This window comes from Saimiri boliviensis, chromosome 17 (genome assembly GCF_048565385.1).
Source record: "Saimiri boliviensis isolate mSaiBol1 chromosome 17, mSaiBol1.pri, whole genome shotgun sequence".
NCBI classification, from domain to species: domain Eukaryota; kingdom Metazoa; phylum Chordata; class Mammalia; order Primates; family Cebidae; genus Saimiri; species Saimiri boliviensis.
In genome coordinates, this window is record NC_133465.1 from 19,523,433 (window position 1) to 19,539,118 (window position 15,686).

The 15,686-nt window shown below is 44.5% G+C and overlaps 1 protein-coding gene across 8 annotated transcripts in view; it reads left to right on the forward strand.

The window, feature by feature from the left end:
• SPECC1 (sperm antigen with calponin homology and coiled-coil domains 1) overlaps nt 1–15,686 on the forward strand; it is a 326,271-nt gene that overhangs the window by 303,018 nt on the left and 7,567 nt on the right. For all 8 annotated transcript variants that reach the window (XM_039476154.2, XM_074388311.1, XM_074388314.1 and 5 more), the window contains 2 exons: nt 2,960–3,076; nt 11,808–11,867. In XM_039476154.2, coding sequence (XP_039332088.1) covers nt 2,960–3,076; nt 11,808–11,867 — 177 coding nt within the window. The remainder of the gene's footprint in view (nt 1–2,959; nt 3,077–11,807; nt 11,868–15,686) is intronic.

Below are 15,686 nucleotides of genomic sequence, written 5' to 3' on the forward strand. Positions count from 1 at the left end.
GGTAGCTTTTGAACTCAGACTTTGAAGCCAAAAATCCACACAATCAGTTTCCTGATGGCCCCAGCACTTACAAGATGGGGCCCTCCCAACAAGGGCATCCTCAGGCTTTTATGTAACACTGATGCTTAGAAGCTGCTGAAAGTTGGTTGTGCTTGAGTTGTGAAAGGCAAGATGAAGAGATATTGTTATAGTTGTGTGTTGCTTTCAGCCAGATCCTGCTCGCTAGGCAAATGTAACTGCAAAGGAGACTCAAGAACACACTGTTTTCCTGAAAGCCGGTGCTTTTGGGGCACATTCCGGGGTCCACCAGCGTCATCCTGGACACTGAGAAGTTTGCTAGGAAGACAGGGACAGATTCCTTGTATCTATGTCATTCAGGTAAACCCTACACGTGACATGTGCAAACCTTCACTTCTGACCTCGGTTTCTTTACCCATAAAATTAGATATTTGACAAACCTTATTGCTAAGGGTCAGGTTAGCTTAAAATAACCCTCAAAAAATCTATAGACAAAAAGCTAAATAAGATTTTAGGCTTTTTTTTTCCTAAGATGATTTGCTTTCAGAACCCTAAGGAAACTTCAGAGAAAACACGGTACCATATTATAGTACACATCTTCACCTAAGTATATTCTCCAGAACCTCTTTACACACACTTTGAGGACAGTTCCATAAAACTTCCTTCTCGGCCGGGCGCGGTGGCTCAAGCCTGTAATCCCAGCACTTTGGGAGGCCGAGGCGGGTGGATCACTAGGTCAAGAGATCGAGACCATCCCAGTCAACATAGTGAAACCCCGTCTCTACTAAAAATACAAAAAATTAGCTGGGCATGGTGGCACGTGCCTGTAATCCCAGCTACTCAGGAGGCTGAGGCAGGAGAATTGCCTGAACCCAGGAGGCGGAGGTTGTGGTGAGCTGAGATCGCGCCATTGCACTCCAGCCTGGGTAACAAGAGCGAAACTCCATCTCAAAAAAAAAAAAAAAAAAACTTCCTTCTCTTATTCCGTCTTAATATCATGCCTTGTTCATCTTCACCCTTCCTCTCCTTTTCAGCCACGAATTGATTCTGATAGAAACTCCCTAAATGGCCTTCCCAGAGCAGTTAGAGTTAACTTATTGTAGGGTTGCATTTGGCCATCTGGGCAGAGGGAGGGAACAGTGGTCAGTGCCCACCCCGTGGGAGGTAGCCAGCACCCACCACAGCTTTCCAACATTGCTGGTTTCACATTTCCCAGGCCAGGGCATGAAGAGGAAGAGCTCCTCAGTGGCTGTGGGGAGACTGCAGGAAGGAACCCTAAACTTGCCCAATTCTTCTTGTCCCCAAACCTAACATAGTCCTAAAACTCAGCCAAGTCTGAGCTGTGTCCCGCTTCTGCAATCCCTTGCAAGGTCCCTGCTTAAACAACCTGAGCTCCCAGCTTTAGCAGGCTTGGGATCCTGACACTTCATTTGGGACAGGCTTTGTGGATCCAGGCAAGAAAACCTTGTTGGGGTGAGCAGGTGGGTGACAGGACTGAGGATCTAAGAGGGGGGGATGCAGCAGAGCCTAGGGGCCTAGGGGACCTTTACGGGAATCTTCAGAGCCACCATCTCCATGGGCAGGAACTTAAGAGTTGAATTTTTTTTTTTTTTTTTTTTTGAGACAGAGTTTCACTCTTGTTACCCAGGCTGGAGTGCAATGGCGTGATCTTGGCTCACCGCAACCTCCACCTCCTGGGTTCAGGCAATTCTCTTGCCTCAGCCTCCTGAGTAGCTGGGATTACAGGCACGCACCACCATGCCCAGCTAATTTTTTGTATTTTTAGTAGAGACGGGGTTTCACCATATTGACCAGGATAGTCTCGATCTCTTGACCTCGTGATCCACTTGCATCGGCCTCCCAAAGTGCTGGGATTACAGGCTTGAGCCACCAAGCCTGGCCGAATTTTTTTTTAGTCTATGTTTTTTTGAAATAGAGTCTTGCTCTGTCACCCAGGCTGGAGTGCAGTGGTACAAATCGTGGCTTACTGCAACCTCCACCTCCCGGTTGCAAGCCATTCTTCTGCCTCTGCCTCCCAAGTAGCTGGGATTACAGGTGCCCACCACCACGCCTTTCTAATTTTTGTATTTTTAGTAGAGACGGGGTTTCACCATGTTGACTAAGCTGGTCTCAAACTCCTGACCTCAGGTCCATTTGCCTCAGCCTTCCAAAGTGTTAGGAATACAGGCATGAGCCACCACACCCGGCTAGAGTTGGATTTTAATTTCCTTATCACTGTGTACCAAGCGGCTGCTCCCATCCTGAAGGAGAAGCTCCTTTCTCCCCATGCAGCCTCATGCTCCCTGCTTGTTTGGTGTGCAGATGGGGGGATGCTGAGTAGGAAGGGTTTTCTTTTCCTCCTGAGAAGCCTCCTAAATTGTGGGGAGAAGACTGTGGTAGGAAGAACAATCCAGAGACAGCCTTGTAGGTCTTTCAGACCTTCTCATCTTGGTCTGCTTGTTATGAATTGGGTTTATACAGAGATGGTGATGGTGGTAGTGATGGTAGTGATGATGGTGGTGGGGATGATGGTAATGGTTATGAAGGTAGTGATGATGGTCGTGATAATGATGATGGGTGATTCTTTCTTGACCAAGTAAGTCTGGGAAATGCTGGCATGTACAAAGCTAATCAGGTGGGTTAATTTGAGAATAAGGTATCTTTGAGCCTTGAATGACTCTCCTGAGGGATGGACAGAAATCTTCTACTATTCTGAGCACTGAAAGCTTTTTCTCAGTGCTATTCTGTGAATAGATTTGGGCAACACCAGGCCATGCCTGGTACCAAAATGAAATATACTCTGAGCAAATTTGGAAGTTTATTCTTATGTTGCCGTACTGAAAAATCCAAAGGTAGATTCCCATCTTATCAGAATCCCCTCATCTGTGATACTGCACAGCTTGCAATAGTATTTGATTAATACTGCTTTTCTCTCCTGCAGAACATTGACATCACCAATTTCAGCAGCAGCTGGAGTGATGGCCTGGCCTTCTGTGCTCTGCTGCACACCTACCTGCCTGCTCATATCCCCTACCAGGAGCTGAACAGTCAGGAGAAAGTAAGTCATGGCCCTGTCACCTTGGTTACCTTCTAGAAAATGCAGGGGGATTCCTAATTGATAAACCCCAGTGTGGGGGGTGCTTACAGGCCTGAAGTAGAAGTTGGGATATTGATACCAGGTACAGATAACTCCTGAATGTGTGACTGCACTGCGGAACCCCATCCTCAGCAAATACTCCTCAGCTTCCCTTCTCAGGAATCTTACCTTCATGGTTTCAAGATCTTGGCCAGCATTTTTCAAAGCCTATGCCAAAGAACCAGCAAGCACCAGCAAAAAGAATATCCTGCTCAAATAAATCTGGGACACTGTATATTGCTTCACATTTTTAGAGCGCATGATGCCTATTAACGCATTAAAGACTTCAAGAAGTCCTACATTAAGAAATCTATGTGCGCCGGGCGCGGTGGCTCAAGCCTGTAATCCCAGCACTTTGGGAGGCCGAGGCGGGTGGATCACGAGGTCGAGAGATCGAGACCATCCTGGTCAACATGGTGAAACCCCGTCTCTACTAAAAATACAAAAAAATTAGCTGGGCATGGTGGCACGTGCCTGTAATCCCAGCTACTCAGGAGGCTGAGGCAGGAGAATTGCCTGAGCCCAGGAGGCGGAGGTTGCGGTGAGCCGAGATCGCGCCATTGCACTCCAGCCTGGGTAACAAGGGCGAAACTCCGTCTCAAAAAAAAAAAAAAAAAAAAAAAGAAATCTATGTGACTGTTTAACCCACATGTGACTGTTTAACATAGATCAGATCCACATAACCTCTTTACTTACATTTGTTTATTTTACTACAATCACCATAACAAGGGTTAGCAAATTTTCCCTGTTAAGGGCCATGTGATAGGCTCAGTGGGTCAGTTGGTCTCAGTCACAACTATTCAACTCTACCATCTTGCTAAAGAGGCCATTGATTGCTTTGTAAATGAATGGGCATGGCTGTGTCCAAACAAAAGTTTATTTACAAAAACAGGCTATGAGCCAGATTTGGCCCATGGGCAGCAGTTTGCCAACCCCTGGCCTAGAACCTCCTACAAAACGTCCCACAGAGCATACTTTGGAAAATGCTGGCTGGGTCCTGCTCTTGGTCATTCAAGAAGTTCTTTTCAAGCATCAGGCGCCACAGTAAGACAACAGTCAACAATAGAGATGTTCTGTGCCCTTATGAGCTAGGCAGACAATAAGCAAGCGGGTAGACTTATAAGTAAAATTATGAATGAGCAAGGGTGAGTCATCAAAGAGTCCAGAGAGAAACACAGCACTGTGAGATTGAGTGACGGGGATCGCATTCAGACCATGGAGACTACAGCAGTGATGTCAAAACTGGCATCAGTGTCGGGCACAGTGGCTCACACCTATAATTTCAGCACTTTGGGAGGCTGAAGTAAGGGGATCACCTGAGGTCAGGAGTTCGAGACCAGCCTAGCCAACATGGTGAAACCCTGTCTCTACTAAAAATACAAAAATTAGCTGGGCATGGTGATACACACCTGTAATCCCAGCTACTTGGGGGGCTGAGGCAGGAGAATTGCTTGAACTCGGGAGGTGGAGGTTGCAGTGAGCCAAGATCATGCCACTGCACTTCAGCCTGGGCAATGGAGCAAGACTCTTTATCTCAAAAAAAAAAAAAAAAAGAAAGAAAACATACTGGCATTGGAAAGTGGAGGAGGCAGCAGTGCAGAGACAGGGTGACAGAGCAGTTGCAGTAAGGGAATGTGTTGGTATTGTCCAGGCTGTGGAAGAAGGCTGATTGACTGGATGTGGTTAGAGGGGCCAGAGAGGCTGTGATGATCCAGGGAAGTCAGGAGGAAAAACCCTACAGCTGGGCTGACCCGAGGAGGCAGCACCCACAGAGCTTCCCCACAGCTCTGGTTTGGCCTCACTCACTAACCATGAGGGTGGTAGCAATGCAGATGGAAAGACATAGAAAGATTCAAAATATGTCTTAGGTAGAATCAACTGGACTTTGTGACAGATTGGTTGTAGGGGAGGAGGAGAGGAAGAAGTCAAAGATGATGCCTTGGTGTCTAGTTAGACAGGGCCATTTTCTGAGATGGGGAGGGTATAGATATGTTTAAAAGCTCTGTTTTGATTATCCCACATCAGGATTCAAATAAAGTCCAGAGAATGCTCATGGCAATGACAATAACTGAGCAAAGTAATTTAATTTTTTAGAGTGTTAGAATTCTCCAGAGAAGCAGAACCGAGAGACGAGAGAGAGAGAGAGAGTGTGTGTGTATGTGTGTGTGTGTGTGTCTGTGTGTGTAGATTATAGAAGTGTATATAGATTATAGAAGTTAGCAAGTCCAAAATCTGTAGGGTAAGAAGCCAGCAGGCTGAAGATTCAGGGAAGAGCTGATGCTGCAGTCCCAATGTGAAGGCCATTTGCTGGCAGAATTCCCCCTTCTTGGGTGAAGTTAGCCTTTTCTGTTAAGGCCTTCAACTGATTAGATGAGCCCACCCATACTAAGTGGGGTCTTTTGCTTTGCTCAGAGTCTACTACTTTAAATATTAAACTTGAGCCATGCATAGGGGCTCATATTTGCCATCCCAGCACTTTGGGAGGCCGAGAGAGGAGGATCACTTGAGCCCAGGAGTTTAAGATCAGCCTGGGCAACATAGGGAGACCTCCATTTCTACAAAAAAAAAAAAAAATTTATTAGCTGGCTTGGTTGCACACATCTGAGGTCCCAACTACTTGGGAGGCTGAGGTGGGAGAATCACTTGACACTGGAGTTTGAGGCTGTAGCAGGCTGTGATTATTACACCACTGCTCTCCAGGGTGGGTGACAGAGACCCTGTCTTAAAAAAAGGAAAATTCACATAACCATCTAGAATAATATTTGGCCAAATATCTGGGTACCATGCCTGTCCAAGTTGACACATACAATTAACCATCACAGAATGTATTAAAATCTTTAAATTACTTTTCTGTGATGCTTTGTTTGTGAAGCAGGTTGGACAGGATTATTAACATTCTAGGGGAAAGGTTGTGTTTAAATCACGTGAAGTCAGAGGTGCTGTGAAATATGCAGGTGGCGATGGCAGGCAGGTGACTGCATAGCAAATCTGAAGCTGGGATGGGAGAGCAGAGCTGGAAACACAGATCTGGGGTTGTCCATGAAGAGATCCATGCCATCTAATGCAGGTTCCTGAGATGATGGGAGTGTTCTGTATCTGCACTGCCCACGGGACAACCACCAACCACACCTGCTCTTGAGCCCTTGAAATGTGGCAAGTGTGAATGAAGACTGTATCTGCTGACTAGCTCAATTGAATTACATTAAATTAAATTTTAATTTAAATAGCCACATCATGTGTGGCTGCCATGTTGGACACCATGGGCCCAAATGGAATTTAAAGCCATCAGAGTGGAGGAGAGCACCCAGCCCCTTGGTCTTAGGGAAGCATAGAGAGGAGGGACCAAGGAACACATCTGGGAACCCCAGTGTTTGTTGTGGAGGTAGAAGAGGAGGACACAGCGAAGGGGACTGGAAAGGAGCAGCCAGAGAGGCGGCCTGAGTTGGGGCCGTGGGCTGCATTCATTGATGTCTTAGTGTGTGATCTATGCATTCATTGATGTCTTAGTCTCTGCTTTTCTGATATGACGTTGTGGAGATAACTGAGGAAATAGTGGGCATAAAAGCACTGAAAATAGTCAGAAGGCCTTCCTAACACTGTGCTAGGTGGAGCCCACACAGGCACACGCCCACGTCTTCCTGACAGTGCCTGTGCATCTCTCCCTGCAGTCATCCAGATAGATTGGCTTTTTTGTTCTCAAATCAGCACAGTTGTGTTGGAAAATTACGGACCTAAAGATGTTTGCTCTCAGGCTCCGAATTGCAAGCCATGCCTCCTGGGCTGGAGCCCCTGTGTCTGGCACTAGTCTCTGCGATTCTGAGCGCAGAGGCTCCACCACCTGCCCAGGCCTCCCGCAGCCATGGCAGCATGCAGTGGGTCAGACTGAGGCCATGACATGGGCCTCTGTTCCCTACCTGCAGGGTTGAATTTCTTCCACAGACCAATCACCCAACCACTGGGGAGCATGTTCAAGACTGTGGGTCTGTGATGAGAGTCTCAATCAGCCCTGGATGTCTGGCATTTTTCATTTTAGGGTCTATTTGACTTCACAGTAATCTTGAGTTGGGTTGTGTCCCAGAGCCTAGGATTCTGTTGGCTGATTACAGCCTGTTTGCCTCTCCCTGAAGGAACCCAGCCAACTGCTTCCTAAATGCCCCATCCTGGCCACACTCCAGAGGAGCCACAGTGGCTGCAGTGACATTTCACCACTTCTTGGTGTATGGCTTCCCCTGGGGGATGCTGGCATTCTTTTTGGTGAGAGAGGTCATATCTATCACAGTTCCAGGTGCAGGTTTTCAAAATAACGTGTCAAAATAGGCAAACCCATAGAGTATAAAACTGAGCACATGGGAGAAATCTTACTAGAGCAGAGGAGGGAAAGAGCAGGGAAATTTTCCTAAAAGAATCATATTAGAAGCTGGGTTTCATAGGGAGCACATGGATGTGAATGTAGCACACACCCTGTGTCATCAGGATGAGAGGGACATCTGTCCACCCCAGCCTGCAGCCATGTTCTGTGTGCTTGGTGCCAGGGCTTTTTTTTTTTTTTTTTTTAATTTACACATACATCACAAAGGACACCAAGAGAAGTCTTTCTTTAATATTTGTAAAACTCTATTAAAAACAAAATCTGAAAAGTATATGATAGAGTTGTTGATGGCCCAGGATGGAAGCAATTAAACTACGTCTGTTTGACATTGGTATTAAGTAGGGAATTTCTGATAAAAACTAACAAGCATATCTTCTATGATGGTGAAGAGTTATATGATCACAGAGTGTGATTTCCAGTCCCTAGAAGGTTTTGTCATTTTGTTGTTGTTGTTTTGAGATAGAGTCTCATTCTGTCACCCAGGCTGGAATGCAATGGTGCCATCTCAGCTCACTGCAACCTCTGCCTCCTAGCTTCAAGTGATTCTCCTGCCTCAACCTCCCGAGTAGCTGGGACTGCAAGCATGCACCACCATGCCTGGCTAATTTTTGTATTTTTAGTAGAGATGAGGTGTCATCATATTGGTCAGGCTGGTCTCGAACTCCTGACCTCGGGTGATCCACCCACTTTGGCTTCCCAATAGTTCTGGGATTACAGGTGTGAACCACTGTGGCTGGCCATTTTTGTTTTGTTTTATTGTTTTCAATAATAAGGGCATTCACCTGCCAGCCTATGCAACTCTCTTAGTCCAGACAGACTCAGGTGTTAGAATGGAGTGTGCTTGTCCCAGTGTCTAAAATGAAGCATGACCCTGAGAGGGGGAGCTCTAGGATTGGCATCCTTTCTCCCATCGGTTTTGAGTGCAAGGCCCAACTAGCACAAGCCCTTGAGCCCTGCTGGTGACAGTTTTCCCACTGGTTGGGGACTAAGGCTGTCCTGGAACTGGAAAGTCCCAAGCCTGTCAAGGCCCAACTAGCACAAGCCCTTGAGCCCTGCTGGTGACAGTTTTCCCACTGGTTGGGCACTAAGGCTGTCCTGGAACTGGAAAGTCCCAAGCCTGCACCATCCTCCCCCGACCACAGCAGACTGAAGCAGTGACCACGTCGCCCTGCCCAGCTCCTGTGGGCAGAGCTGCAACTGACGCTAACAGCCCATGGGGATGTGAATCCCTTCACAGCTGCTGCTTGTCTGTGGCTTCTGCCTCCCAGCTGGCCTCTGCACAGCGATCAAATGAAAGAGGTTAGGATAATAACAGTTGGTCACAGATGTTCTGCTGCTGCAAAAATGAATAAAACTGAGCACATGGGAGAAATCTTACTAGAGCAGAGGAGGGAAAGAGCAGGGAAATTTTCCTAAAAGAATCATATTAGAAGCTGGGTTTCATAGGGAGCACGTGGATGTGAATGTAGCACACACCCTGTGTCATCAGGATGAGAGGGACATCCTGTGTGCTTGGTGCCAGTGCACTGTGCCTGGCCACGCACAGTGATTCACACCTGTAATCCCAGAACTATTTTATTCACTGTCGTGAATAAAAAAACACACTTCCTCTCTATATTCCATGTCACCCTGTATACTATTTGAGGGTATTTTGAGAAAGTTTTCAGCAAGGGATCCTCCCACACCTCAGGCTCTGGAGTAGCTGGGATTACAGACTCGTGTCACCACATCTGGCTCCACTTGTGTTTTCACAACAGATACTGAACACAGAAGAAATGGGGAAATGGAAAAGGGTGTAAAATGAAGTATGAAATCTAAAATATAGAATTACATATAATATCTCAACAAAATTAAGAAATTTGGCCAGGTGCGGTGGCTCATGTCTGTAATCCCAGCAGTTTGGAAGGCATACACAGATGAATCACCTGAGGTCAGGAGTTCGAGACCAGGTTGGCCAATATGGTGAAACCCCACCTCCACTAAAAATATAAAAATTAGCCAGGCATGGTGGTGGGTGTCTAGTTCCAGCTACTAGGGAGGCTGAGGCAAGAGAACTGCTTAAACCCAGGAGGTGGAGGTTACAGTGAATCGAGGTCATGCCACTGCACTCCTTCCTGGGGCAACAGAGTGAGACTCCATCTCAAAAAAAAAAAAGAAGAAGAAGAAATTCTACTGAGGAACATGATGGCCAGGCACCACAGCTCACACCTGTCCCAGGAATTTAGGAGGCTGATACAGGCAGATCACTTGAGCCCAGGAGTTCAACACCAGCCTGGTCAACATAGCGAAACCCCTTCTCTACTAAAAATACAAAAAAAAATATGTATATATATTAGCTGGGTGTGGTGGTGCGTGTCTGTGATCTCAGTTACTGAGGTGACTGAGGAACAAGAATCACTTAAACCTGAAAGGCAGAGGTTGCAGTGAGCTGAGATCGAGCCACTGCACTCCAGCCTGGGTGACAGAGCAAGACTCTGTCTCAAAAAAAGAGGGAATTTTTCATACACGATTGCATCCAGAAAATGTATCTCCCCATATTCCTTCTTAAGAAGGAAACCTAGGCAATAAAATGGGAGTAAAATCCAAAAATCAATGAGGTTCTGGAGGGCTTGGGGCTAAAGGGTTTCATAGAATGATGGGATGATTAAGAGCTTGAGGCTGTGATAAAGGAGAAGATGAGAAGCTGTGTGAGGAAGCCGCAGTTCAGTGTGTCTATGAAGCAGTCTCTCTGTGTCAGAATTGAATGGTGAGGCCGCGAGGAGAATGTTAGGACTTAGAAGCAACAGTGAGAATGGGCAAAAGGCCAGATGAGAAGGGAGGCTGAGGCAAGAGAACTGCTTGAACCCAGGAGGTGGAGATTACAGTGAGTGAGATGAGAAGGTGGCATGAAGTTTCCTCCCAGTAAGGAAAACCCCAAACAAGCAGAAATTGTAGGACAGAACCAAACTTTTGAAGAAAGGCAGGGTCCAAATCCATAGCACACTAAAATGTAGAGTGATTTTGGACAATCGGTAGAGTAACAAAGGAAGTCCTTTGAATGAAGCCTTGAGTGGCGCAGGTCACAATGATGGAACTGTAGAGGGCACATGCCCAGAGCTGCCTTCTGTGATGCTGCTTGTGGTTTTCACCTTCCAGAATCATTCTGGTCAGAGACCACAGGGACTTAAATGTGCTTCCAGAGAAGGAAGCAAACGTTTTCAGCTGTGGCAATTTACAACTTGACCAGGTGGAGGGAAGATGGGGGAATTTATTCCTGACATACAAAGTGTAGTCTGGAAGTGGTGTCCACGTCACATCAATAGGACAAAAAAATAGAAGTTCGAGAATATTATTTAAGGTCACAAACATAGCTAATATTAATATGGCACTAAAATTAGCTATGTGACTACAGTGCAAAGAGGAGGCAGATGCATGATGCCTGAGTCCTGAAGGAACTGGAAGAATTTGTCCTGGAAGAAATCCATTGAAAATGCCTTCATTTTAGAAATCAAGTAGTAGTTGTGTAAGCATTTACAGAGATATGGAAATAATTCACAACTAAGCAGAAATTAAAAGGTAGTTCTCTGAAGGACCAGGATTAAAGGAACAGGTTTTCATTCTATTTAAATACAATCTATATATACTATAATATATATTACTTTGATAATTTTTTTATACAGTATCATGATCAAGCAACTTTGTTATACAACAGAATGTGTATGCCATAAATCTTACTTATTTATTTATTTATTGGAGGTGGAGTCTCTGTTGCTCAGGCCGGAGCGTAGTAGCACAATCTCAGCTCACTGCAACCTCTGCCTCCCGGGTTCAAGTGATTCTCCTGTCTCAGCCTCTCAAGTAGCTGGGATTACAGGCACCCACCACAATGCCTGGCTGTTTTTTGTATTTTTAGTAGAGACAGGCCTTCACCATGTTGGCCAGTCTAGTTTCGAACTCCTGACCTCAGGTGACCACCCACCTCGGCCTCCCAAAGTGGTGGGATTACAGGCGTGTACCACCACATCCAGCCGCATAAATCTTACAAAGTATAAATTACCTAAATCTTGACAGAGGTAAACAAAAATTTCTCTCTGACAGGTGTCAGTCAGTAATGTTGGTTTTGGTGCAGTTGCAACCTCTTTATTTTTTTTTCTTAAACTGAGACCGTATTTTGTACACTTGACTTATTATTCTTTGTTTTATAATAGTGCGTAATTTATATGGGAATATCAGTTGATGTTCTCTCCTGGCAAAAGCTGTATATTTTAAATTAATGATTCCAATCTGTTTGTCTTTTTAACCTAGAAGAGGAATCTATTGTTGGCATTTGAAGCAGCTGAAAGCGTAGGCATCAAACCCAGCCTGGTAAGTATCCTATTTTGTATGCTTGTGATACTTTATTTTAATTGTATGAGAAATAGCTTTATGGCAGCTAATAAACAGTTTCTTGTAGAACATTGACATCTGTTTGCTGAAAGTCTGTTGCTCTCAGTACATAATATAGAATTATTCAGTTGATCTAATCACACATGATTTAGAAATTTTCAACTCTAAGAGATTTTCAATCACATACGATTTCATATGGACAAATTTCAGTTCTGGAAACACACAATAATAATTCAGTGGACTGAATTATTATTAGAGCCCTCTTGTTCAGAGCACCTAGAAATCTGAATAAAATGCTATTTTAAAAAATATCAACATATAGCTGACCTCTCAAGGAAGAATGGGAAATACCCAGATGCCAGAAATGTAAAATGAAGCAGAAACCAGGCATAGGCTGAGCCTGCAAAAGCCGGCAGGGGTGGGCAGGGAGCAGAGGGCCAGGCAAGCACCAAGACCCCTGCCTGTATAAAGCCAAGGCTTACGACATGCTGCTCTTCTTAGTGAAAGCAGAAATCTCTAAAACTCCACCAGCCAGTCCAGGGAGGTGATAAGGAAGCTGGTCTCCACCTGTGTGTGTGTGTGTGCACGCAGAGAGAGGAAAAGGAGAGAGAGAAAAAAGAGAAAGTCTCTTGCAAGGAAAGGAAAAGGGCCAGATGAGATTTAGAGTCCAAATTTATAGTATCTGTGCTGCACAAAGCCCTTAGTTTATACTCTTGGATGCAGGAAGCCCCTGGGCTGATACTACAGTGGCTGCTAAAAAATGACAAAACACTTGAGAAAATGATCTACTTGAGCTAGTCAGCAGATACAGCAAACAAAAGGATTATCTACCAGAACTTGAGATGATAAATAAGAGACAACAAAAAGACTATTTAAACATATTAAAGAGATAAAAGGAGCAATGTAAACCACAAAGAAAGAATGATTCAATTTAAAAAAGATTTTTAAAGAATCAAATAACACTTCCAGAAATGAAAATGCAGAATTAAGACCACAATATGTGTTGCCAAATTCAATAGATAGCGCAGAAGAGAGAACTATTAAATTGGAAAATAAATATAGGGAAATTACCCAAAATATATAAGAGACATTAAAAACTATAAAATATAATAGTAAAGTTGAATTAATATGCGTTCAGCCTCAGTAAAGGGAAAACCCAACTGGCAGTTGCTTAAACCGTAAAATGTTAATTTTCTTTTTTAGCAACAGTAGTTTTAGGATTGGTTCACCACTTGGTATTATATTCAAAGTCCCGGAGTGTCTCCTCTCCATGCTTACCATCTTTAGTCTGTTTCTTTTGTCTCCATACTTGTTCCTTTGTGATTGAAGGTGGCTGCCAAACTTCAGACATCGCTTTCACCTGCAGGGTAGGAAGAAGGGAGAAGAGATAGAGCAAGTGTCTCCTGTCTTTTCCCTTTAAGGAATGAAAGTAAAAGGTTCCTTGGGTTTCTCCAGCTCCTTGGCGGTACTCTGTTACATAGTCTCCAGCTGCAAGGGCATTTGAGGAAGTGAGCATATAACATTTTTCAGTTTCTTTAGTGGGAAGCATGCAAGGGGGAGAGAGCTTGGGAATTACTGTTGGGCTATCTAACTAATAGGGTCTGTCTCAGAGTTTAAGAAACATGGATGAAAAAATTAGACGATGGCCATGTCCCATGTCCAAAGGGAATTCCTGATTTGAAAAGGATGGAAAGAATGGAATGGAGGCAATATCTGAAGATAGGATGCCTGAAAATTTTCCAGAATGATGAAAGGATAATGAAAGAGTCCACAGATTCTTTATTTATCTCAAGCAGGATGAATAAAACAAAAATATCCATCCAGACATATTATAATGAGACTACAGAAAAATCAAAGATAAGACAGATAATCCATTAAAAATTTCTGCTAATCAGTAATAAAAATACAACCTAGCAGGAAATTATCAAAGGCTAGAATAGACAGTTCAGAGAAGAAGATCACGAATGGTCAATGAGCAGTTTTAAAGATGTTCAATCTCATTAGGGATCAAGAAAATCTAAGTTTAAATAAAAATGAGATACAGTTCTGGCCAGGCATGGTGGCTCACGCCTGTAATGGTGGCACTTTGGGAGGCCAAGGTGGGTGGATCACCTGAGGTCAGGAGTTTGAGACTGGCCAACATTACAAAACCCCATCTCTACTAAAAATACAAAAAATTAGCTGGGCGTGATGGACCTGTAATCCCAGCTATATATTCAATTTGACCATGATACCCAAGATAGAATATGTCAGAGCCAAGATTTGAACTCATCTCCGTGACTTCAAAACCTGTGCAATGGCCCCCATACAACATGGCCTTATTAGTACAATTGAGGAGTGGCCTTGGGAAATACCTGCTCCCTTTTTTTTTTTTTTTTTGAGATGGAGTCTCGCTGTGTCACCCAGGCTGGAGTGCAGTGGTGTGATCTTGGCTCACTGCAACTTCCACCTCCCAGTTTCAAGCAATTCTGCTGCCTCAGCCTCCCTAGTACCTGGGATTATAGGCGTGCACCACCACACCCAGCTAATTTTTTTTTGTTTTTGTTTTTGTTTTTGTTTTTAGTAGAAACAGGGTTTCTCCATGTTAACCAGGCTGGTCTCGAACTCCTGACAGGTAATCATCCTGCCTCAGCCTCCCAAAGTGCTGGAATTACAGGTGTGAGCTACCACACCCAGCCCTTTATTCAGACTACTGTTGATGGGCACCTATGTTGATTTCATGTCTTTGCTATTGTGACTAGCACTGTGATGAACATAAGTGTGCATGTGTCTTTTTGATAGAACGATTTCTTTTCCTTTGTGTATATACCCAGTAATGGGATTGCTGGGTCAAATGGTAGTTCTGTTTTAAGTTCTTTGAGAAGTCTCCAATTGCTTTCCACAGGAGCTGAACTAATTTACATTTCCACCAGCAGTGTATAAGCATTCCCTTTCCTCCACAGCCTTGTCAGCATCTGTTACTTTTTGATTTTTTATCAGTAGCCATTCTGACTGGTGTGAGACGATGAGATCTTTAAAAGTGAAGTTCTGTAGTGTTCTCCAGATATTAGAAATTGTTCTTCCTCAGCCACCGTGTAGGGAGAGCATCTTAGCCAGTCCAATTGCAGGTGGAAGCAACTCCTCGGGAAAGGAATTACGTGTGGGAGGAGGATATGTGACATCACTGTCATTAAACAGCCAGAACATGTGCCCCAGGGCTGCTGTGTCATTACCAGGCCATGTAGTCCATGAGGGCTGTTGCTCACTGAGTGCCATCGTGCCCACCAGGACAGCCACTGCAGGGCTGGGTGCTGCATGCTTCCATGGAGGAAGTCACCACACAGCAATTCCTGAGGTGTGGCTGGGCCTACTCTGCAACTGTAAACTTGATGAGCTGTGCTTAAATAGCTAATTTGTGCTTGATTGTGTGAAAAGCATTTTTTTTTTTCGTATTTACTGTGTGTATTTACTGTTTACCATTCCCGGCATTTTTCATGCATGGACTTGTTGGACCCTTACAGAGGTCCTTAAGATGGATGCCCTCTACAGGAGGAAACTGAGGCATGTGGCTTATGAACAGGAAAGGTAAGAGGCAGGGTCAGGCAAGCAGCTCCAGAGCCCATACTCTCAACCACCCTGACAGCTATGTTCACCTTCTGCACATATTTTGTTAGATTTAGACCTTAGGTTTTTTTTTTTTTTTTTTGGTGCTATTGAAAATAATATTGTTTTTTCTTATTATAGAATCCAGTTGTTCAACCGTATATAGGACAGCAGTTGACTTTTGTATACTGACTTTGCTAAACCTGCGTGTAAATG